The sequence below is a fragment of the Callorhinchus milii genome, unplaced genomic scaffold (genome assembly GCF_018977255.1).
Source record: "Callorhinchus milii isolate IMCB2004 unplaced genomic scaffold, IMCB_Cmil_1.0 Scaffold9, whole genome shotgun sequence".
NCBI lineage: Eukaryota > Metazoa > Chordata > Chondrichthyes > Chimaeriformes > Callorhinchidae > Callorhinchus > Callorhinchus milii.
The window spans coordinates 18,323,819-18,349,679 of record NW_024704750.1 but is presented as its reverse complement, the minus strand read 5'-3'; the positions used below and the strand labels follow the sequence as shown (position 1 = coordinate 18,349,679).

General features: G+C 45.5%; 1 protein-coding gene across 1 annotated transcript; it reads left to right on the top strand.

Moving 5' to 3' along the window:
- The first annotated feature begins 500 nt into the window (after nucleotides 1–500).
- On the top strand, nucleotides 501–24,127 carry LOC103178579 (fibulin-7-like). The gene is made up of 9 exons (XM_007893416.1): nucleotides 501–593; nucleotides 4,142–4,216; nucleotides 15,517–15,673; nucleotides 17,369–17,539; nucleotides 18,763–18,888; nucleotides 21,721–21,849; nucleotides 22,656–22,793; nucleotides 23,152–23,290; nucleotides 23,767–24,127. The coding sequence occupies exons 1-9, from the start codon at nucleotides 501–503 to the stop codon at nucleotides 24,125–24,127; spliced, it is 1,389 nt and encodes a 462-aa protein (XP_007891607.1).
- The last annotated feature ends 1,734 nt before the right edge of the window (nucleotides 24,128–25,861 follow it).

The window sequence follows — 25,861 nt, the reverse complement described above, 5'->3', positions numbered from 1 at the left end:
CTGCCCAACAAATCCTCAAATAAAATTGGGTCATTCACTTCATGGCTGTTTATGGGACATTGATTTGCACAAACGCCAGCAATTAACCCCAACGCACACTCTTGGAGTTCTCAGTTTGATTTGGATAATCTTAAGCACAGTGATGAGTTTCTGCATGTGTTAGACTCCCGGCTGACCATCTAAAGTTTAAAGGATGAAAGGGGATAAATTGTAGACCCATTAGAGAGGTTTTTGTGTGTGTATGTTGGGGATGTGATTTCAGTTGATAATTTTTATTCTACACAGTGAAAGACCTGCTCATAGTTTCACTTGACACAGAGAATTCCCCTGAAGTTAGTCAATGCCAGGGCTGGAACCAGAAGGTGTCAGTGTAACCTCGGAAGGTGTAATCTCTCATTCTGAAAACCTACAACAGAAATCTAGTTACTGGGGATTTTGATTAAAAGAAAATCATAGGACCATGTGACCCAGGAACTGGGCCAAGTCCTTTTTGAGGGGACATGGAACCCGGCACCACTTTTAACCATTTCTTACCTAGTCCGATTGCGATCAAAGGTATTCTGGCAGCATTCTTGGCGCAGCTCTGTGGCCAAGTATGTCTAGCTATACGTCAACCTCTGTCATCTTCGAATCCATCAACTACTCTATCCTCCGTCACCATCTCCCTTGTCAGGATCTTTCCTGCCTTCACTGTTGATAATAATCCTTGCATTTAGTATCGCACCTTATCCTGTTGGAATGACGTCTCAAAGCACTTCACTAGATTCGCTGTGAAATTAAGTGACTGTGTATTTGTAGGCGAATGCAGCAACACAATCACACATGGCAGTGTCCCACAAACAACCATGAATTGAGTGGCCAATTTTATTTGGGGTTTGTTGGCCAGGTCTACTGGGAGAGAGAAACTCCCTTCTCTTTTCAAATAGTACTCTGCGATCTTTAACATCTACCCGAACGGACAGACAGGACCTCGGTTTAACATCTCATCCAAAGGATGGCACCTCCGACAATGCAACACTCCCCAGTGCTGCATTGGAGTGACATCTTAGACAATGTGATTTCAAATTCCGACCTGCGATTTAAAGACACAACTTTCTGACTCAGAGGACAGAGTGCTACCACTGAGCCAAACTGATAGGTGCGGTGTTCCTCAGGGCTCTTGCCTCAGTCCCTCCCCTTTTCACAATCTACTTGTTCCACATCATCTGCTGGCATGGGGTCAACTTCCAAATGTGCATGGATGGCACCTAACTCTGTTTCTCTGCCTTGTGCCACTTCCATCTTTAAAGCCCACCTTAGCAACCATCTGTACATAGGTTAATTTCTCTGAGCAATTTACAAAGATGGGGTTGGGTAATCAGCCTTTCTGCACCCCCACCCTCCTTGGAACTCCTTCCATTAGCCCTTCTGTCTCCTCCCCTTCAGTCCCTTCTTCAAGGACCATCTCAAGACTTTCCTCTTTGACCGCACCTTTGGTCACCCTCCCACCTCCACTCCTCTTGCCCTCCACCGTACTTGATTCCAAACCCCAGCTCAGTTTCAAACCCTTCACTGTTCAGCACCATGGGATGTCCTCCCGACATGAAAGGCAAAAGGCATGTAAATGCAATTCGATATTGTTGTTGCTGTTGTTCAGTGAAGCCCGGAAGGAATAGTAGCTAAACTTTTGCTCCCTCTGAAATAGTTGCAGTTTGGGATTGTTGGCTAGGAATTCCTTCATTTGTCAGCCTGACGCAACGGCAGCGCTCTCATCACTGAGTCAGAAGGTTGTGGGTTCAAGCCCCACGTTGGGACTTGGAATCACATAGCCTAAACTGACACTCCAATGCAGTGCTGGGGTGTGTTGCATTGTCAGAGGTGCCATTCTTCAGATGAGACATTAAACCGAGATCCCATCTGCCTATTCAGGTGGCTGTTAAAGATCCTATGGCACTATTCGTAAAGAGAAGAAAGTTTCTCTCTCCTGGTGTCCTATCCAACAATCTCCCAAATGAAATTGGTCACTCACTCCATGTTGTTGAACATTGCTCTGTGCAATTTGCTGCCGATTTCTCCCATAAAATACGTCATACACTTTACAGTATATCCTGTAAAGCGCTTTGAGATGTCTCAACAACATATTAAGGTGCTGTATCGAATGCAGGATTATTATTAGTATTTGTACTCCAAAATCCAAAAATCTCTATTGCTGTTTTCCCTTTTCTCCCTTTTACCACTTTTTGTAGTGAGATGCTGATGTGGTGTCTGATTCATGAGATGCTAGAGATAGTTCATACCCACTGGGGTGACAATGCCTCAATTCCCTTCACAGTGAAAAAATATGTATTATTAATTAATAATTAATTATTACTGAGATGACCCATTATTATGAATGATAATAATCCTTGCATTAATCCTAATGGAAGGATTACTATTATTAAATAAGGATTATTATTATCTGGTAATGTCAAATTAGCAGACCAAGAAGTCACAGGTTCAGGGTTGCAAAAAGTAATTTCAGGACAGACATTAGGAAGTAGATCTCTATAAAGAGGTTAATTAACACTTGAAACAGGTTACCAGGAAGGGTGGTCAGGGCATTAGACTCATTCAAGAAACAGCTGAATATTTACTTATAAGGAAAGACTGGTAAGGTGAAGTAGAATAATAATTATTATAATGATATTAATACTTAGTAATAATAATACGTATTCAGAAAGAATGAGATCAAATGGAACAAAAATGGGTTTCTTCATCAATAACCTCTTTGATGATCTTGTGGAAGATTGTTTTAACTACTTCACTGCCAGACTGCAAGAAATCTGGAACACATTGGTGTTGAGAGGCTATCAAACAACAATAGAGCCTTTCACACTGGGCAGTGTCTCAGAGCGCTTATCAATGGCAGAGCCTGACGCCGAGCTTGGGGGAGGAGGGAGGTGACCGTGATAATAATTCTTAATAATAATCCTTGCAGTTGATGCAGCGCCTTTTCACCTCCGTGAGACGTCACAAAGCGCCTCACAGGATATACCGTGAAACGAATTGACCGCACACGCTGCGGGCGCAACGCGGCAGCCACTTGCGCCCAGCAGCGTCCCGCAAACAGCGGCCGATCGAGCGACTAAATTATCGTCGTTTCTTATCGGAGGGATTTAAAATTAAGGCAATTAAAAAGACGCTGGGCGGTTTACAAAAAGAGCAGTTTCTTGCGGAAGGTGAAATAAAGCACGATTTGGTAAAGGGGTAATAATTAGGAACTTCATAGCCTGGGTGCCTGAGGGGGAGGAATGGCGAGTGTGTTATTTACCAGGGGATACATCAAAGTAGAGACAGACTAAATAGAATGGAAAGTCAGGGATGCTGAGGGCGATTTGGCATCTTTCCTACTTCACAGCAACAGAAATGACAGCCAGATCCAAGCGTCACACAATTCCTTTCTCCCCCTCCCCTATCCACAACACCCCTGCCTCTTTTCCCAGCCAGTTATCAATCACATCACACACACACACACACACAGCTTCTAAACTAATCCAAGAATTTGCAAGGACACAGGATAAATATCCCTGGATCGGGTCTCTACAAACTCATCTCAGAAGAATTTTTTTTTTTTTTTCTTAAAAATATATATATGCATAATATGTAAAAAAAAAGCCTGGAAACTTTGGGGAGAATTCAAACTCGAAACTTTTCAATACATTTGGGGAGGGGAGGGGAGGGTGGGGAGGGGGTGGAGGGGAACTTTTCCAAACTTTCTGCCCCCTTCAAAAAAAAAAGTTTGTGATATCGACACAAAAGTGGTGTCAATTCAAATTAACAACAACAACAACAACAACGACGACAAAGGAGAGAGGGGAAGGAAGGAAGGAAGGAAGGAAGGAGGGTTTAAAAAAAAAACAAAAAAATCTGCCTGGTCGATTTTGGAGAGGGGAAAATCATCCTTTTTGCTAGTTTCAGGATGATTTTTGGAGCTTTGGTTTGGCTGATGCTGTGCATTTTACATGCAGTGTCCTCAACAGAGCAGGTAAGAGTTACACCTGGTCACACAGTTTGAACAACGCTGTGTGTCCTATTTTATTCTATTTGCTTTCCAGTCCCCTCTCTCTCTCTCTCTCTCTCTGTGTGTTTTTTTCGTGTGCTTTTTCCTTCCAAATCCACTCAGGAGCAGCTGCAACAACAGCAGCATTTAGCAGCAGCATTAGCAGCAGCAGCAGCAGGAGGAGACTTCACAGTGAAGGTACAAGTCGCAGTGTTTTGACATAAGCTGAATTGCAAAAATGTGTCTCACTCCCTCCCAACTTTTTAAACACATTTACAGCTTTGTCAACGAGAGAGGTTTGACTGAAACCGACGTGCATCAGACCCAGTCACCATCTCTCCCTCACTAGCCACTGACCCTGGATGCTTAAAGCCATTGAACAGCCCTTCCTTTTTTGCAACCTCTGATTTAACGAATTTTAGTTGCAAAAGTTTACATGAACCATTTTTAAAAAAAAAAAAATAATTGGAAAAACAAACCCCTCTTCGCCTGTTGCTGTGAGCTCGACGTGTCCTCCTCACCAGGTACACGTTACCCTGACCACGTCCTCTGTTTCTTCCAAGCTTTCCCAGATGCCTGGACATTCCACAGTGAGTGTGTGTGTAAAAAAAAGGCACAGAAAATATAAGAGTTCGGTCGCACAGTGCAGCAACTGAGTAAATTAATGCCAACCTGAGCTTTATTGATTTGTTTTGCAAAGAGAGTCACAGATAGAAACTGCAGGCAGCCTCCACACCACTTTTCAGTGTATTATCAGCCCCAGGGTTTTAATGATAATATAGGGGAGAGGAGGGCTGTCTTATAAACTGACAATTTCTGATGGCACACTGGATACAGACTGTGTGCATTTGTGTGTGAGTGTGTGTATGAAGAGTGGTTGGTTTGACAGTGCAGTGCACTGACAACCAAGTGCATAATAGCAAATCACATGCATATACATACGGTGCAGAGGACTGTACCAGATCGCAGAGGATTGGGACCGGTTCCAATTTAGATATGATATCAGGTGTCTGCCTGTGTGTGTGTGTGTGTGTGTCTGTCTCTCTAACTGTGTGTTTGTGTGTTGGCTTCAATAACTGTGTGTGTGCCTTTCTCTCTAACTGTGTGTGTGTGTGTCTCTCTCTAATGCTGCACTTACCTGAATCAGACTTCCCCATTACTGATAAGCATCAGTGCTAAGTGTACACTGATTGCCTGTATCAATAGGTACTTTACCAAAACACGGCCAGCTTGAGTAAACTATACTTGATAACCTGCGCCTGACTAAAGCTCTTTGCTGACATTGCACGCCGAGGCCTGATGCGGTTAAGAGGACATGCGGATTGGCAGTGAATTTTGGGGTTGAATTTGGGTGAGAGGGCATCTGAAGATCAAAGGATATTACAGTGCCTGTCTCACAGTAATGAACTATCACCAAAGATAACATAAGAATCCCTTCTCTTTTTGATAGCACCGCAGATTCTTTAGCGTTCTCCTGAACCTTGGCTTAAAAGACATCACCGCTGAAAATGTAGCACTCCACCAGTATTGCGCTTAAAGTGTCAGCTTAGACTGGGAGCTTAAGTTCTGATGCAGGGCTTAATAATAATAATAATAATAATAATAATAGTTGCATTTGATATAGCACCTTCCACGTCATCAAGGCGTCTCAAAGCACTTCAAAGAATTTACTATAAAATGTTTTTTTGACTGTGTATTTTGTGAGCAAAACACAGCAGCAAAGCAGTGTCCCACAAACAGCCACAGGAGTGAGAGTAACCGGTTTTATTTGGGGGATTGGTGGCCAGGACACTGGGAGAGAGAAACTCCCTTTTCTTTTCGAATAGCGCCGCAGGATCTTTAACATCCACCTGAACAGGCAGAGGGACCTCACCCAAAGTTTAATGTCTTACCCAAAGTACGGCACGTCTACCATCGCAGCGCTCCCCCAGCATTGCATTGGAATGTCATCTTAGACTATGTGAGAGATTGAATCAGTAGCTGATCTCAGGAAGAGCAACAAGACTTGGGGCTATAATTGGACTCAGGACTTTCTTAGGGAGGAGAAAAGCAGTGTGTGTGTGTGTGTGTTTGTGTTCGTAGTCAGGTAAGGATCAAAATAAGTCTCAGCCATTAAGATCGGTGAGATTGCCCACCTCTTACTGCAGAGACTTATACATAAATGTCTTGGGCGAGCTAAAGGAATGAATTACACTCCAGTAGAAGGAGAAAAAAGGAGTGAAAATGCCTTTCGGAGAGGAGAAAATTGGCGAAAAATTAGCGACAAAATATTTTTAGAAATACTTTCCGTTTGTGTGTGTGTAATCACACAAGTCAGCTCAGGCTCCTCAGAGGATCAGGACCATAGTGACGGGTGCCAGGAGAGAACTGAAGTGGTCAGAGTATGTTTCAGTCCCTACAGCATCTAAACCGTGACCTGGAAAGACACTGGGTGGATTTATCCCCACCATTAAGCCTATTTTGGCTGGTGATACATGGTAATTATACAAAGCTACTGACTATCCATTTTCCTGCATTTCTGTGGTAAATTGTTAGCTGCACTGTTAACCCATCAAATGGAGTAGCTCTTCAGTGTCTTCCCCCCTCGTTTGAGGGCTCGAGGCTGATCTTGTGATACAATAACTTCTTCAAGTGTTTCACGTGTGAAACTGTGGAATCCTGTAGTCGTTAGCGCACTCGCCTCGCAAGCGAGAGGACACGGGTTCGATTCCCGGGCAGGGCGAAACCTTAGGCAAGTTTCCTTACTCCACACATCTCTACTTACCTAGCAGTAAGGAGGAACCCAGTTGTTAGTTGATTGGCAGATCGCCTTCTGGGCGTAACAATCCGTTCAAAAAAAGTAATAATTTGGTCACAATCAATGACTGTTTGTCAGACACTGCTGTGTGCAATTGGCTCCCATGTTTTGCCTACAAAATACAGTCAATTCACTTTACAATATATTCTGTGAATCACTTTGAGACATCTCAATGACATGATAAGGTGCTATATCAAATGCAAGGATTATTCTTCTTATTATTATAAACTACGCTGAGGATTGGCAGGCAGTCTGACCATGAGGACCTCTGCCCAGCACAATCCTGTCTTAATCTGATTCCCTCTGCCCAGCACAACCCTGCCTTGGCATGTCATACCTGATGAAAACTCACCCGTGGTATTACATCCCATGGTCAACCAGCCAATTGACGCTCCCTGACCAGGATACCACCAGAAGAATGGCTATTGAAAGGTAACCACAACACCGCAATCATTTAGTATAGGAGAGAAAGGGAGCAAACTGGAGAGAAGAAACAACCTTGGCTTTTCCCAATTATATGATGGATGATGCACAAGTAGTGTCTGTGATATTTCATGTAATGAATAGTTCCTGGATTATTAATGGTTTAGTAAGAATTCCATCTATTTTTGCCCCTTTTCAGCATTTATAAAAACTGGGGAGGAGAGTTGCATATTTGCTTTACATTCCACTCTTCCTAACGACATTGTCACGTGTCCCAAATTATTTCCTAGAGACGCTGAATCAATTTTACTGAATCTTAGTCTGTTTATTCCATGGGAACTTTTTATTCAAGGGCAGAATTATTTTTTGTATCAGATGGTAACAAGGATAGGTATCTTACCATAGGCTAGAGAGAAAGAGAGAGAGAGAAAGAGATGTAGTGGTATTCAATTGCTAAATCCGCTAAATCTGCTAATTCTACTCCAAGACAAGACAAGTGAACCGACTCCTCCGCCCATCTTCTCATGCCTCACCCATCCTCACCTCAAATGCCAATTGCGAGGCGATGCTGTACTTCCTCGAATCCAAAATCGAAGGAATCCGCTCAGCTGCCTCTGCCACTGCAACTACTACCCCCTTCCCATCTTCTCCTCCCACCCCAGCCCCTACCCACCCCTTCCTCCACACCTTTGAACCTGTCTCCCCCTCCTTTCTCATCACAACCATAACCCGTATGAAACCCACCACCTGCTCCCTCGACCCCATCCCTACCCCTCTCCTTATCTCCCAGCTCCACCTCCTTGCCCCTCTACTCATTGACATCGTTAACCTCCCCGTGTCCTCTGGTACTGTTTCCACCCCTTTAAAAACCGCTATCATCATTCCTATCCTTAAAAAACTCTCTCTGGACCCTTCTCTACTCTCTAACTACTGCCCCATCTCCAACCACCCCTTCCTCTCCAAGGTCCTGGAACGAGTTGTTGCTTCTCAGCTTTGCTCCTTCCTCTCCCGCCATTCCCTTCTCAAACCCCTCCAATCGGGCTTCCATGCCGCCCACAGCACAGAAACCGCCCTGGTCAAAGTGACAAATGATATTCTGTCCATCTGGGACCAGGGTTCCCTCTGCATCCTCATCGTCCTTAACCTCTCTGCTGCTTTCGACACCGTCGACCACTCTATCCTCAACCACCGCCTCTCCTCTCACCTCAACCTTCACGGCGCTGTCCTTAATTGGTTCAGATCGTTCCTCTCACACCGCCTGCACTTCATCTCCTCAAACGGCTTCTCCTCTAGCCCCGGGACCGTCTCGTACGTCGTTCTTCAGGGCTCTGTCCTTGGTCCCCTCTTCTTCAACATCTATATGCACCTTCTTGGTGACGTCATCGGCAGACATGGGGTCAACTTCCACATTATTGACCCTCAACTATCCTTTCTATCCCACATCTGTGCCATGACCCGCTCTGCCTTCCCCCACCTCTGCAACGTCGCCCAGCTCCGCCACTGTCTCACACCACAGTCCGCTGAACCCCTCATACACACCTTCATTACATCGAGGCTCGACTATGCAAACTCACTGCTTGTCGGTCTCCCCAACTCCTCTCTCCACAGGCTGCAGATCATCCAGAACTCTGCAACCCATGTCCTCTCCTGCACCAGGCTCCATGACCCTATCACCCACATTCTTGCCCAATTACACTGGCTTCCCATCACACAGAGGATACAGTTCAAGATCCTGGTCCTCACCTTCAAAGCCCTCCATGGTCTTGCTCCCCCCTGCCTCTCCAACCTCCCAACGCCCTACTCTGTTCGCTCCCTGCACTCAGTGCTCAGTGGGCTCTGGCCTGCTTCACACCCCCACCTTGCTCGCCCCACTATTGGCAAGCGGGCCTTCCGCCACTCTGCACCCACCCTCTGGAACTCCATCCCACAGTCCCTCCGTCTCGCCCTCTCGCTCGCCACCTTCGAAACCCACCTCACAACCCTCCTCTTCGACCGTGCTTTCAATCTCCCTGCTTCTCCTCCTGCCCTCCACCCTCCTTCACCCCAACCCTCAGCTTGGGTCCGTAACTCTGTTTGTCCAGCGCCTTGGGACGTCCTCCCGACATGAAAGGTGCTTTACAAATGCAATTTGTTTGTTGTTGTTGTTCAGTAAAATGTGTTTAAAATTCTGATTTAGGAGGAGCTTCTTCACGAGGGGGTGATGAGAATGTGGAACTCAATAATAATAATAATGAATAATCCTTGTATTTGTACTTGATCATGCCTTTTCATGTCATTGAGACTTCTCAAGGTGACTCCAGAATATATTATAAAGTGACTTGATTGTATTGTATGGGCAAAATGCCAAAACTGTGGTTCAAGCAAAATGTGCCAATGCTTTTTTAAGAGGAAATGATACAGTAATGAGGGAGAAGGGAATAGGGGGGTTAGGAGGGCTGGAGCAAACTCATGTGGAGTATTAACACAGAGTAATTGGGCTGAATGACCCTTCTCTAGACTGGATTGACATGACACTGAGGTACATATGGTGCTTATGATTCTCTTTGGCAATAATATCAAGGTTATCAGCAACTTCATCTCTCTGATGCTGGCCAGAGTGTGCTTTGGCACAGATTGAGTGAGTCTCTTCCAACCTGCATGGATTTGGAATTCACAAGCGACACAGAGCGATTTGCTGTGCAGTCTTGAGCTGAGAAGGTTAATGAGTGACCCGATAGAGATAGAGTTGTGATGGAGGTAAATTGTAATAAATTGTGTACACTGGTTGGTGAGTCAGTTACAAGAGGACACAAATTTTGGGAATCATCACAAATTAAAGGTGAAGTTAGGAATTTGTTTTACACACAGTGGGTGATTGGAAGGTGAAATTCTCTGCCACAAATCACTGGTGGAGCAGTCCATAAAATATTTTCAAATTGTTTGATGTGACAGGGGACCTGAGCTTTAGAAGCTAAGTTTACTCCTAATGGTGTGGTCAATCCCTATAATGGGATTTTTAGCTCACAGTCCTGGTTGACCCATCAGTGCGATGCTGGGGGAATGTTGCAATGTCAAAGGTGCCTTTGGATGAGACTTCAAAGTGAGGTCTCATCAGCCTGTTTCAGTGGATGTTAAGGATCCCATGTCACTATTCTAAGAAAAAAATTAATTTTTCCCTATGTCGTGGCCAACAATTCTCCAGATAAAATTGGTCATTTCCTTGACGACTGTTTGTATGCATTAATAGCTGCTGTATTAAAATAATAAAAGTAATTATAATAACAATCCTTGCATTTGATATAATAATAATCGTGGAGTCCTGTAGCTCAGTGGTTAGAGCACTCGCTTTGCAAGCGAGAGACCTGAGTTCAATTCCAGGCAGGGCGAAACCTTGGGCAAGTTTCCTTACTCCACACGCCTAATAATAATCCCTCCAAAACCCAAAACAATAATAAATTGGTCATTTTCAATCTACGACTGTTTGTGGGACACTGCTGTGCGCAATTGGCTGCCGCGTTCGCCCACAAATATACAGTCAATTCACTTTACAGTATATTCTGTGAAGCGCTTTGGGACGTCCTCCCGACGTGAAAAGCGCTATATCAAATGCAAGGATTATTATTATTATTATTAATCTTGCATTTGATATAGAGTTTTTCAAGTCTTCTAGACGTCTCAAAGCACTTCACAGAATATACTGTAAAGTGAATTAACTGTATATTTGTGGGCGAAATGCGGCAGCCAATTGCACACAGCAGTGTCCCACAAACAGTCGTGGATTGAAATAAGCAATTTTATTAATTTTTTTCTTGAGGGATTATTATAAGGTGTGGAGTAAGGAAACTTACATAAGGTTTCATCCTGCTGGGAATCAAACCCAGATCTCTCGCTTGCGAGGCGAGTGCTCTAACCACTGACCTACAGAACTCCATGCACAGGATATAGCGCCTTATCACATCATTGAGACATTTCAAAGTGGCTCACAGAATGTGCTGTAAAATGAATTGGCTGTATATTCTGAGGGCAAAAAGCGGTAGCCAATTGCACACAGCAGTGTCCAACAAACAGTCGTGGATTGAGCAAGCAAATTATTGTTTTTTTTTAAGCGGTTATTACATCCGTAAAGCGATCCACCAATCAACTAACAACAATCCTACGAACTGCTAGTTAAACAAAGGCATGTGGAGTCAGGAAACTTGCCTAAGGTTTTGCTCTGCCAAGGAATCGAAGCTGGGTCTTCTTGTTTGTGATGCGAGTGCTCTAACCAATATGCTACAGGACTCCAGTGTTCAAATACACAGACGCACCCTGTGAAACACGTTGAAATGGTTTGTCATTATCGGTGCTCTATGAAATGTAAGGATTATTATTATCATGTGGTTGGGTGACCATGCTGTGCTGGCTGGGTGGGTGGGTGAGGTGATAATTCCAACATAGTCCAAAAGCAAATGGAGTGCTTGTCTAATGTGGGTTTAGAAGTTGGTTCTGTGGTCATTGAAGTCTCCTGCGCCAAAGATGCCCAGCTCTGATGTGCCGTGCGTGTGATCAGCATGTGGTTCCTGTGCCAGTTTGGGCTTTCATGTGGCATGCGCCTTGTCCTTTCTTGGAACCACCTCAAAAGACCCTTTTGGAAGCCTCTTGTGCAAATATTTAGTTTGCCCAGCTGCAGCGTTTTATGCAGGAAATCAAAATATTCATTATTCTGCTGTGATGCTTGACCCAATTACAAAATGATGGCGAGATGGGCCCATTACATAACAAGGGGATAAGAAGGTATTCAACATGCCCTGTCACGCGGTTTGTTTTGGTGCCTGGACACGTTAGTTAAAAGGAAGGCTAGCAGCAAAATATTTGTTCTGAACATTCCTTCTCAGCATTTAGTGTTTTGTCTGTTTGGTTAAGGATACTTTTCAGCTCAAATAGATTAATTCAGAGATTCTCCAGAGCCACTCAATCATACCTTGCAACGCTCAGTGACTGACTATGTGGCAGCCGAACTTTAATGGCCCTGGGGCAAGAGGGTCCCACCAACAACCAAATACTGCTAACTGATAAACCGGAAAGGCATGGTTTACAGCTGATAATCAGCACGTGTGAAAATTTAAGGTAAAAGTTACTACAATAATAATAATCCTTGCATTTAATTTAGTGCCTTATTGTGTTGTTGAGACGTCTCATAGCGCTTAACAGAATATACTGTGTATTTTGTGGGAGAAACACGGCAGCCAATTGCACTCAGCAATGTCCCACAAACACTTTGAAACAATTTATCATTATCAGTTGATTGAGTGACCAATTTTTGTTTGAGGGATTACGCTTATTGTGTGGATTATCACATCGTTGAGATGTCTCAAAGTGCTTCACAGAATATACTGTGAAGTAGATTGACTATGTATTTTGTGGGCTGTGTATTTTGTAGACGAGTGAGAGGATCTTCAAGTCCATCTGTTCTGTAATAGGGAGCAAATTGGAACATTTGGGGGTGCATGTTTTATGAGGCTTTAGACTGGTATGGACTGGTGTAATGGGAGTACGGAGTAACTAGTTCAGAACTCTGCCACTCGTATTATCACCACCTACACGGGTGAGTGTATGGGCAGCGGAGTTCTGAGACCAGCGAGGAGAGTTTTGGAATAGTTGAGGTGGGAGGTGACGAAGGTATGGATGAAGATCTCGGCTGCATTGGGTGTGAGGGATGATCAGAGGCAGGCAATGTGAGAGAGGTGGAGGGGGGCTGGTCCTGGTCTATCATTGAATGGACACTGAATGGACACTTCCTCGTGTCATTAGTGCTAACCATGAAGCAGTTTTCATAGATGTCACCATTGAGAGGTGTCATGTCCTTCACATCCTATGTGACAAGCATCAAAAGTACACGCCACTGATGCCCACTGAGTTATTTGGTCTTGACATACCCCACTGTGAGCCACACAATAAGAGGGAGTAATGCTGCCCTTGCGGTCATCCATTGAGCCTTTGCGTCAGGCACTAGCAATGTGGTAAGGGTAGCAGAGTGGTGGGATGGTGACTAAACCATTCACATTTATTCCTTTTTAGTGGAGTTGAATGCTTAAGCGAAGGAGAACGGAACATCAGCAGGAAAAATAAAGACATCTGGCTTCAGTGCACGCAATGCAAGCTGAGCATTTGGGTCTGAAGTAATTCTCTTTCAAAGGGGTTTTGGCAATGCACAAATTTCCCAAGAGCCAAAACCAGCAAAATCTGGATCTCTGGACATTGCTCGTATTCAGGAGAACTTGGAGCATTTGGGGGCGCATGTTTTACGAGGCTTTGGACACATGTAAGAGCTGTTTGCATAGCAATGGTGCAAATAAACCGATTAAGGAAGTAACATTGGCTTTTACTCTTCAAAGCAAGTTATGAGAAATGTTTATGTGTGAGAGTGCAGGAGTCAGGGACATGGAGCCCGAGTGACAAGTATATACACACAGAACAAGACAGAGATTGAGATACCCATAGATGAAGCTTTCTTAGCTCAGCTGGGAGCATTCGTTTTTTTTTACTTCCGATCAACGGTACCAGAAATGGAGACGATGCTTTCTTTTTTATCCTTTTAGTTAGAATTTGTTCACTAACTGGATCATTTCCACTTGGAACGAAAACAGAGATTAGCTTTGAATAATCAACTCTCAGATCATATTGCCAATGCACAAGTTTTGCAGCGACCAAAAAAACAGTCAAATCCGGCTGGTTGGACACTGCTTATATTCAGACCAGTCGGGAATGTCGGAACCCACGTCTGCAAAATATATATTTTGTATAAATCGTGTAACAGCAGATTGCACGATAAACACGTGAAGGAAGTACTGTTCCCTCCGATGCTCTGAAGGAGCAATTCATGTTCATTTATAGCCACAGAAATAGAGTTTTCGGTGCTTGGGGCGAGGTGGCACAGTTTATACATGTAACATAACAGCAACATTGAGGTTTCAAACTTCATGGGTCCTTTAAAGTAGAAGCTGAACAAATGTGCAAGAACTGTGGATCTTCATCCTCCTTCATGCTCGAGCACCTCATTTACTCTCATTTCTCCCTAGCCCACTCTGCATTTGCAAACTCAGGCTGGCTGCCATCTCTATGCCACCAACTTTGTATTACTCTGACACTCCGAGCAAGTTGTTGTGTCTCCCCGTGACTCTCCCCTGGTTTGGTTCCCAATATTCAATATTCGACATTCTGAATATACAAAATATAATCACTACATTTACCTGTGATGCGCATTGAGACGTTTTCACCTACAAGGCCATTCACGGCCTTGCTCCCTCCTACCTCTCCGACCTACTATTCCCCACTTACCAGTACCCTCCATTCCTCTGGCTCCGGTCTGCTCCACATCCCCCGCCCCAACCATCGGTGGCCGGGCCTTCAGCCTCTTAGCCCCTAGGCTCTGGAATTCCATCCCCCAATGCCTCCTCCCTTTCCTCCTTCAAGGCCGGTCTCAAGACCTTTCTCTTCGACCGTGCTTTCAGCTCCCCTCTCGACTCTCTACCCCCTCCTCGCTCCCTCCCTCCCTTCCCTCCCCTCACCCTGACCATTTCCCCCCCAGTTCGGGTCCTGACCCAACTGTCCAGCGCCTTGGGACGTCCTCCTGACGTGAAAGGCGCTCTATAGATGAAATCTTGTTGTTGTTGAGATGTTACAGGTGCGTTATAATCAGATCCATGTTTATTGCAGGACAAACGCGTGTTTTAGACAAATAATATTCATTCTCGCATAAGATATAGCGCCTGATCACATTGTTGAGACGTCTCAAAGCGCTTCACAGGACATATTGTAAAGTGGATTGACTGGGTATTTTGTGGGCGAAACGTGGCAGCCAATTGGTCACAGCAGTGTCCCCACAAAGAGCCGTGGATTTAGTGACCAAATTATTTTTTTGAGGGATTAATTATCCCCAGAAAGCGATCCATCAATCAACTAACAACCAGGATCCTACATACTGCTAAGTAAACAGAGGATGGAGGAATCAAACTTGCCTAAGGTTTTTCCCGGGCTGGGAATCTAACCTGTGTCCTCTCTCTTGCGAGGCGAGCACCCTAACCCCTGCTCTACAGGACTCCACAAAGCCTGTATACACAGAGCGATACAGCACAGAAACAGGCCATTCAGCTTAACTAGTCCGTGCCGGTGTTACTGCACACAAGTAGCCAACCTTTTCCCCTTTCGTATACCCTTCTGTTCCCCTCTACTTGGCGCATGAACCGATGCACTAACCACTGCGCTACGGGAATGGGGAGTGAAGCCTGACAGTAATTCTAGCTGTGCACTGTGCCTGCAGGGCTGCCCCAACAAACAGCAGGTCCTGACTGCCGTTCGTCAGATGCAGAAACTCCTCTCCACACAGGAGTCTCAGTATAAGCAGGGAATGCGTACCATGAGGCGCAAGCTCACTCTGCTCCAGAGTTCAGTGAACAAACAGACAGGCAAATACAATGGTAAGTGGGATGGAACACACCTAGCTCAAAGGTAAAGGACTCTCTCTCTCTCTCTCTCTCTATCCTTCTTTGACTTTTTCTGTTCATCTTTGAATGGAGTTTAGTTTTTCTCAGTTCATCAGGTTTCCCCACATACTGTGCAGCCTCAGAGTTATTATGTACCAGACACTGGATTCAAACCCAGGTCTCCTCAATCCTTGTCATCCTTCACACATGTTCAGTGGAGGCCTGGTTTGCACAGAGACAACCAGATGTTTTGACGCAACTTTCAATGCTGCACGTGTGTGAGCTAACCACATCTATGGTGGAGAAGCCTTCCTTAGATACCTAATGTGGAATCACTTTGCACAGTTGATTGTTAAAGCTCGGTTCACAATAATCTTTGAAATGCTTGTGGAAAAATACCAAAGCGGTATGAAAGGTGTGGGGTGGGTGGGGGGTACGTGGGTGGGGGGTGCATTTTTTAAAGCCCTCCAAAGTCTTGCTCCTCCCTACCTATTAACACCATACCACCCTGCTCACCCCACCATTGGTGGTCAGGCCTTCAGCCTTTCTGCCCCCACCCTCTGGAACTCCATCGGCCTCACTCTTTCCCTTGCCTTCTTCAAGATCCATCTCAAGACCTTCTTCTTTGACCATGCCATCCTCCCACCCTCTTGAATCCAACCCCGGGGAGGGGGTAGGTGGGTGACTCAGTCCATTTAGTGGATTGGCTTTTGTCTCGCACAAGTTGTCCTCTGATTGATGTATCCTAACCTGGAGACGTGCTCCCCCACTCTTCTCTCCCCTGGTGTGTTTAGAGCTTTTCAGTCTCTAGAGTAAGTGTGTAGCTGAGCAGTGTCCTTCTACTGACCCTAGTCCCCATTGGAAAACGCTACCAACTCCGTCATGATCCCTTACCTCGGGGTGACAGTAGGCGTTGCCGAAACCTTTCCAAAAAAACCCAAAGGAACTATTATTTTCCAATAAACTGGATTGTCAGGATTTGCGGAATTAAAGAAAAATACATGATGGGGATTGTGGAGGATTAAAGGAAGTAAACCGCTTCCGTTAGGGCCACCACAAGGCATGATGTGTTATTTGGTCAGCAATTTGGTGGCTTATGTTTCATAAAGCATCATTACCCAGCAGGGAATCACTTCTTAAATGGGTCAGCACAAGGCAACTGAGCACGATGAAGAAACCAACCCTGATAATCACCATAGGAGTCGGTATGTGGCAGGAGGTTGCTCCTTATAACATAATTCCAGGTTATAAGGGCTGGTTAGACAAGGATCAGAAATTTAAAGCAGATTCCTCGATGGGCGCACAACACATCAAGACTCTGCCCAAAACGTACTTAAATCAGATTAATCAATTAAATTGGGCTTTGAGCAGGATTATAAACATTCGCTTTGTTCCATAAGAGAACTTGCTCCATTACTTGAGATTCAGGTTTTTATGGAATCCAACCCAAACCATTACAGTGATCCCAGCTCCCCTTTAAGAAATGACTGTAGATAGATTTGGCTGAGCCCCCTCTAGCCCTGGCCTATTCCCCTTCATGTCAGGTGCCCAAAGCTTTTCACAGCATTTACCGTGAAGCGTAGTGACTATGTATTTCGTGGACCAGCGACCTGATGGTGGAGCAGTGTCTCCACTAACCACTCCTCGTCGGTTCTCCTTTGCTCTTTGCCCTCCCTGTTTGTTTTGCAGAGACTTGCCCCAAACTCAATGTCCCAAGTAATGGCAAGAAGTTTGGAAACAAGTACAGCGTGAGCCATGAGGTGCACTTTGCGTGTGACCCCGGGTTCCTGCTGGTTGGGATGGACACCAGAGTGTGCCAGGACAACAAGAAATGGAGCGGACAGCAGCCCTTCTGTAAGAGTAAGTGACCCTTCAACGACATCAACTTGCATTTATACGGTGCTTCTCATGCAGCACCCAGAGCTCTTTTTGCTTTTTGTACCAACATTTGAACAGCAGTTGTGCACGGTCCTGACCATTATAATCATCCGAATATTATAATAATACTAATACTACTACTACTAATAATAATAATAACTTGCGTGACTTAGCCTGGCGCAGGGCTAGTGCTAGTGCCTGCCTGATCAGGTGGATGTTAAAGATCCCATGGCACTATTTGAAAAGAGAAGGGAGTTTCTCCCGGTTTCCAGGTCAACAATCCCCCAGATACTTGCTGCAGTTTCAAACAGAACCAAAGCCTCTTGCATTCTGAGACAAGAATGAAGTGCTGATACAGGAGACCTCTCCTTGTTTGGGTTTCCCATTCATCATTGCTTGGTTTTATAGCGTCTTATCACATCAAACCATTACAAAGAGTTTCACAGCTAATTACTTTCAAGTTTAGTGACCACTTTTAAGTCAATCCTGGCAGCCATATTGCAATTTCAAGGTCCCACAAACAAACACAAAGTAAATGTTTGATTTCTTTGGCAGATTGCTGGCTAATAACAGTATTAGGGCAACGGCACATTGGATTAATGCTTTATACAAAGAATGGCACCTCAGACAATGCAGTGATCATTCAATACCTCACTGCAGTATCAGCTTTTATCTATGTGGGGCTTAAACCCACAAAACCCAGAGGGGAGAGTACTACTGAGCCAAACTGGTATGCAGTAGAGAGTCCACAGTTCCAACATCGTCCAAGCTGACACTCCAAAGCAGTGCTGGGTGGGGGTGAGTGTTGCATTGTCAGAGACACCATCCTTTGGATGAAAGACTAAATCCATGTCCCATTTGCCAGTTCAGGTGCACGTTAAAGTTCCCATGACACTATTCGAAAACACAAGGGAGTTTTTCCTGGTGTCCTGGCCAACAATCCCACAACTAAAATTGGTCACTCACTGTTTGTGGGACATGGCTGTACGCAACTGGCTGTTGTCAAGTACTCTGGGACGCTAACTTGGTGAAGGGGGTGCTATATAAATGCAAGTTGTTGTTATAAATGACTGCAAATTAATGATTTGCACCAACCCTAACCATGGGCAATTTGAGCAGACAGCCAACCTTGATTACAGATAAAATGATCTCATGAGACAAGGATTATTATAAATAATTATTATTGTTTCCGTTTCCTTCCCCAGATATAAACGAGTGCTCGAGCAATCCCTGTAAGAACGGTGGCACCTGTGTGGATGACATTAACCGATACGCTTGTCTCTGTCCTCCTGGTTGGGTTGGCTACAACTGTGACCATGCTTTATTTTCACGTAAGTCTGGCAAGATAGTGTTACCTAGACCAAGAGGTTTGGACCGTTGAGTGCAAGCTCAAGTCCACTGTTTGGCAATGGAAGATTGGAGATGTTTGGAAACCCAGTACTGTTAGGAACAAGGACTGGACCAGCTCCTTTAGCCCAGCCAACCTGCTCCCCCATTATATTTGCTCGCGGCAGATCTTTTAAACACATTTTCTGCCTTTTTCTCCATATCGTATCCCTTGAGCTCCCTGTACAGCCATTCTATACACCATATATAGGAGCTGTAATATACAACATGAAAGGTTGAGCAACACAAGCTGTGAATTGGCTGTGGTCTGATCTGCTTAACTTTCCTGGTCCATTGCACCTCAGTGCGTTATCAGGTCTTACTATGTATGAGTTTAACAGCGTGATATTCCTGTCTATTTTAAGATGACAATGAGGTTGTTTGTAGCTTTAACTTCTCCCCCTCTCCCCCTTCTTTCGAAAGTGCTGAAACCTACTGGGTGATGGGTGCCAACTACTCTCCAGTACAACAGTTGTGTAGAGTCTAGCAGTGACCAGAAGCTAACACAAATAATAATCCTCGCAATTTGGTATAGCACCTTACACACTGGGAGGACGTCTTAAAGCGCTTCACAGGATTTAGTGTAGGGTGTAGTGACTGTATTTTGTAGAGGAATGCAGCAGCCAATTTTGCTCAAAGCAAATAGCCCTGAAGTGAATGATCAATTTTACTCTGAGGGAATGCTGGCCAGGATACCAGGAGAAACTTCTTTCTCTCTTTAAATAGAATCTAACTATGATAAACACACTGACTCTCAAACTCTCGGAAGCTATCTGGCTGAGTTTAAGTTTGAGACAAAGCCCGTCTCAAGACTCTCCTCTTTGACTGCGCCTTTGGTTACCGTTCTAACCTATCTTTTCAGCCCTCCACTCCTCCTGATCCCAGCTCTTGTCCAAATCCTTGACTGTCCAGTGCCTTGGGACATCCTCCTGACATGAAAGGCGTAAAACAAATGTAATTTGTTGTTGTTCTGTTTCCCTAACCCAGGCACTGAGGCTAGTTAGAGGTGGTTTCTCCTTTAAGAAATGTGTTCCGTGGGAATTTGGAACTTTTGCCAGGCAGGTGCGGCAGTACTATTCCACTCTGGAACACAATTCCTGTCTCTAACAACAGTCTCGATTGCTTGAGCTGATTTCCTCTCATGGTATCGCCAGAGACAGCAACATAATAAGGCCCCTGTTTTCTTTCCAAAATGAGTGGCATTCCTCAGGCCCAGAGATCAGTTACAGCAACAGAAAGTGCATCGTACCCACTGCACAGACAGGTTCAGCTGAGTACTAACCACCTGCAGCCTTTGTCTCTCCGTGCATCCAGCAAGCAACGTGTGTGGGGGTATGACGGGGATAAACCATTTGCCGGCTTTAGAATCATAGAATTTTACAGCACAGAAGGAAGCCATTTGGCCCATTGTGCCTGTGCCGGCTTTCTATGGTTATTGGCGCTCAACGTATGTGTAAAGGAGCGTGCTTTGTGTGACTCGTTTAAAAAAAGGTGCCTCAAACAGGGGAGCTTACCAGGTCTGAACTCGGATCAGGCTTGTTTGGATTCCAGCCCTGTGGTAATTGGGCACTTGCAACAAGCTAATGAGCACCACCAAAAAATAGCAGTTTGGTTACTCAATCCACGAATGTTTGTGGACACTGCTGTGCGCAATTGGCCCATACTTTACAATATATACTGTGAAGCGCTTTGAGAACGTCTCAACGACGTGTTAAGGCACTATATCAAATGCAAAGATTATTATTATTATTCCCACGAGCAAGCGATGGTAATAATGTAAAATTTAAAAGCCATATTGTTCTGGCACAACCCTGTAGCATTGTGAGGTTAGAAGTCTCCCACCACAAACCAATGGCACTCCACAAAGTTCCCGTCTCAGCCAAACGCCCTTGAATGTGTTGGCCACATGTTCCAATGTGTGTTCAACTGCTCGTTATATGGTCTGTCTCAAGCAGTAACTGCTGCTTTCTCTGGCCGTGAGGGTCTGTCCTTGCTGTGCGATGACGTGCGGGCACATTTTTACACCATCGCTTTGGTCTGATTCCTTTTGACTCAATGAACACAAACTAATCCTGTGCCCTGCTCTGTGAGTCCTCCATCACATCTCTTTCCCTTTACCTTTCTCTCAAACTGTGTTTGTATTGTGCAGCTCATTGCCGTAACCCATATCCCACAAAACTGGGTTCAGCCAGGGTGAATCGCTCTGAATTCTGCTGCTCCAATCACAGGAGAAGGCGGTTTTGTGTGCTTCTTTCCGTGTTTTTTTATTTGTATGTCTGTCCTATGTGTCTCTATCCGTTTCCTATGTGTTTCTGTTTTGCTGATGTCTCTGTCTTTCCTCCTTGGAGCTGAATTGGCTCTAGGTGACAGGTTTGGCAACGGTAAGTCAGAATCAAGCCAGCCCTCTGGGTAGTCTCCAGTTCAGTTCCTGAGTCAGGCGGATCTGCAGTACTCCAGGGCACTGCTGTTGACAGCGAGCGCAGCAAGCCTGGCTCATTGGCAGGACCTGGAAGGGTAGACCAGTTACTGGGAATCATCCCACTCAGATCATGTTAACCCTGCAAGCCAAAGCCCTCATGGGTAGGATGGCCCTAGCTGGACAAGCATTGGGAAAGCTTGCCAGGTAGTGCTCTTGATGCAAGCTATGCAGCCTTTAGCTGGCTGTCAGCCTCTCAGTTGTGTGTGTTTGTGTGCGTGTCTGTGTGGGTGGGCATGTGAGTGAGCGCAGTTTGAAGTCCTGCACTGACAATGTAAACGTGCGATGTGTTTGACCACAGATTGGACCACAACACGGAGCGACCCATCCTTCAGCCGCCAGCCTCGCTGCACCAGTGTCCAAGGTTCCCAGCACTGCAGCTGTGATCCGGGATTCCACCTGAGCGGCAGGGAGGTCAGGCTTTGCAAAGGTACTGCAAACCACCACCCCGACACATTGCTGGAGCTGCCAAACGTCATACCTGCTCGTTCATTACAAATCACTGCTCTCCAGCTACTGTACTTTGTCTCTCAATCAGGAGCTTATGGGTTTTCACCCCACATCGAGACATGGAATCACATAGTCTAAGCTGACACTTCATCCAGTGCTGGGGCTTGTGTTGCATTGCCAGAGGTGCCGTCCTTCGGACGTTAAACCGAGGTCCCAACTGCCTGTTTAGGTGAACGTTAAAGATCCCACGGCGCTATTCGAAAAGAGAAGGGAGTTTCTCTCTCCCGGTGTCCTGGGCAACAATCCCCCAAATAAAATTGGTCGCTCGCTCCATAGCTTAGTCCAGGCTGACACTCCAGTGTAGAGCTGGGGAAGTGCTGCATTGTCCAAGATGCTGTCTTTTGGTGGAGACGTACAGGATATACAAGACCCCGTCTGCCTGTCTGGTGGATGTTAAAGAACCGTTTTGGGTCATCGTTCCCCTCCTCTCGCCTCTCATCCTAGCTCCGGGTGCCTAGCCAGGACTGTCAAGCAGTGCTGGATGTCCTCCTAATGTGAAACTTATCATATAAACGTAAATATAATTGTTGTTTTTGAACACTTTATCTGAAAAGTCACGGATAACCTAATAATAATCCTTGCATTATCACGTCATTGAGACGTCTCAAAGCGCTTATGGAATAGATTGTAAAGTGGATTGACTGTGTATTTTGTGGGTGAAGAGCGACACCCAATTGCGCACTGTGGAACTGCTCGATGGAACAAAAAAGTGACTCTTTCTTTCAGATGTAGACGAATGTGAGCTGTTTCAGAGAGAGCGGCAGGCTCGCCTGTGTGCCCACGCCTGCGTGAACACCCCCGGGTCATACCGCTGCACGTGCCCCCCAGGGTACACTTTGCAAGAGGAAGGACGAGGATGCGATGGTGAGACATCCAGCGATTACATTCAGTTGTTACCTCCACGCAGTGGCCCCTTCAGGAAAAAGCTGGGGCTTCATTGGTACCTGTTTATTAACTAATCAATGGATTTGATGCAATGTGATCACGCTTGACTAAACAAAGTTATAACCCAATAACCTGGGGCAGCTGTGAGGTTGACAACGGCTGACTGACTTGAGGATTCTCTTTCCACTTTAAAGGGGTAAAAAAAAACACTTTGTTTAGTTTAAAAGGTTATCCTGCACTGTGAAACTGGAGGGGAGTAGAAAGCCCAAGACAAAGAGGTTGCGATCCTGTGCTTGTGATTTCTACGGTAATTTTTTTGACTGTCCTGCATTGGCAGATGTTAACGAGTGCTCAAGCGGCCAGCACAACTGCAGCAGGGAGGAGTCCTGCATTAACAACCACGGAGGGTTTTACTGTGTCCGACCGGAGTGCCCGAAATCTCGCTTCAATGCCAGCTACGTGAAGACGTCCCAGTTGTAAGTAATGACCCTCAGACATGGTTACTGTCGTCTGATGATGTCAGAGAGAGCCTTTCTCTGTCAATCAGCTTTTTAGTGACTGAATATCACAAAATCCTCAAACTCACCCACACGCACACCCACACGCACACCCACCGACACACACCCACACCCACATGCACACCCACATGGACACCCACACCACAGTACGCCACACACTCGCACCCATGCACACTCACAAATATGCACACGTGCTACATGTACACACCTATACACACACCACACACCCTCCCCCATCTCGCCCCCACGACCCCCCCCACCCCCGACCCCACCCAGGTAAAGCGAGGAGAGCGATGGGAGGTGATGTCACCAATGATCTGTTGTCCCCCCCCCCCCCGGCTCCGGAACCTGAGCTAAACCATTGATAGAGAGGAAAGGAGAAGGTGTCCAGTGTTGGGAATTATCCTAAATTCCTAATGTTTGTGTCTCCCCAGCAAATGTGAGAGGAATCCTTGTCACATGGACAGTAAGCTGTGCGCGAACGCCGCGTACTCCATCACCTACCATTACCTCACCCTCACCTCCAACCTCAAGACCCCCCGAGCCCTCTTCCGCATGACCACCAGCCGATTCAACGGGGACACCATCCGATTCAGCATCGTGGGCGGGGTGGGGCAGGGCCACTTCACCATCCAGCGCTCTGACAGGCAGACGGGAGAGCTGGTTCTCGTACATCCCGTCCAGGGCCCCGCCACCTTGGAGGTCGAGATGGAGATGACGGAACTCTCCGGAAAAACGATACTCACGAAGCACGTTTCAAAAGTCATCATCTACGTCTCCCAATACACTTTCTAATCTAGGCCGTGTTCATCAGCCACTCTGCCGACAGTCAGCCAGCCTGTGCATAGAACTAGTAGAGCATTAACGTACTTTAAACAAAAAAAGTATTATACAAAGAATCAGTCTCCCTCGTAGTGTTACTGCATCATCAAAAGGAGAGACACTGAGCAACAGAGACTGGGCTCAATGGCTGCATAATGGACGTGGTCATTTCTGAGGATATTTTAATGCCTAGGAGCCTGAATGTTTTGTGTGTTCGGTGTGTGTGTGTGTGTGTGTGTGTCAGGGATCAGGGGGCTACTGAGTAATTGAAGCACCTTCTCCCTTCTATGTTGTGAATTGGATCAGCCATGATCTAATCAAATGGCGGAACATGCTCAAGGGGATGAATGTTCCTATGTTCCTAAAGTCCCTACCCTCACATCCCAACCTTAGTCAATGCTAGACAGTCAGCCTGGCTCAGTCGGTAACACTCTCACCGCTGACTCAGAAGGTTGTGGGTTCAAGCCCCACTTTGGGGCGTGAGCTTAGCATCTAAACTAACTCTAGTGCAATGTTGGGGAAGTGCTCGATTGGCAAAGGCCCTTTTCTTCAGATGAATGTTAAAGACCCCATGACATGAAAAGAGAAGGGAGTGTCCTAACAATGATCTCCCAGATAATTGGTTGTCTGTGCGAAAGTGGCTGCCGCTTTTCACCCACAAAATATACAGTCAATCCACTTTAGAGTACATTCTGTGAAGCGCTTTGAGATGCGTCAACAATGTGATAAGGCGCTATATAAAATACAAGGATTATTATCATTATCCGTATCATCCTACATGATGAGCGCTATATAAATGTTGTTTTTTAGGTTACTTTGGCGTACATGAAATGACTGCCATAATTGCCTACAAGCAAGTCACAGAACATCACATGGTGAAGCACAATGAGATGCTTTGACATCCAAAGATGCCATCAAAATTCTAATTTGCTTCACTGATTGTTGTAGTGGTCTTTGAGGTAGACTCCCTGAAGGGAAAGGATCCTGAGATTTGGTGTGAGACACTTCTTCTCCCTCAACACCATAAAAATGGGGTGCAATGGGACAATCTGGGATAACTGAAATAGCAATATCTGCTGGGTATTTATGATTTTTTTTCTTTGGTCAACAATCCCTCCGCCTTGCCCCTTTCTTCCCCATCTTCAGGTCCTCTTTTACCGTGCCTACGTTCATCTCTCCCCTCTCCTCGGACTCAGAGTTGTGCTCCACCACTGTCAAGCGCTCTGGGACACTACCCTGCATAGGGGCGCTACATAAATGCAAGTTGTTGTTGTTATTCTAAGTCTTATACCAACAAAAGGCTGTGCAGATTGGTTTCAGTCCAAGCAGTCCATTTCTTCATTGCTTCATTATCAAAGATCAATTCATTGGATCAATGTCTGTAATCAAGTACCAAAGTAAGGGATTCATGGAGAAAGAATTACAGGTTAGGAGGTTCCTCTCCTTCCCCCCCCTTCCTTACATCTCAGTTATGGTGTGCTTGTAATTTACCCTGACTTGGTTCCAGCTGCCTCATCGGAGCCCCACTCTCTATTCCCAATTCTCTGCTGCATCCCCTGGTTTATGTTGTGTGCTTCACCTTGTCAAATGCCGGTGAGTCTGCGTCATAAGTAATCTGAATAACGTAAACAATCTTTATCCAATGTGTTTGTGCACTATATTGTAACAATAATAACAACCCTTACATTTGATATAGAGCCGTATCAC

Bases quoted from the DNA above. Each gene is read 5' to 3' on its own strand.
- LOC103178579 (XM_007893416.1), top strand. From the start codon at position 501: ATGGAACCCGGCACCACTTTTAACCATTTCTTACCTAGTCCGATTGCG. The intron at 17,540-18,762 runs GTAAGTGACCCT...TTCCTTCCCCAG, and splicing joins ACAGCAGCCCTTCTGTAAGA to ATATAAACGAGTGCTCGAGC. The intron at 22,794-23,151 runs GTGAGACATCCA...CTGCATTGGCAG, and splicing joins GGAAGGACGAGGATGCGATG to ATGTTAACGAGTGCTCAAGC.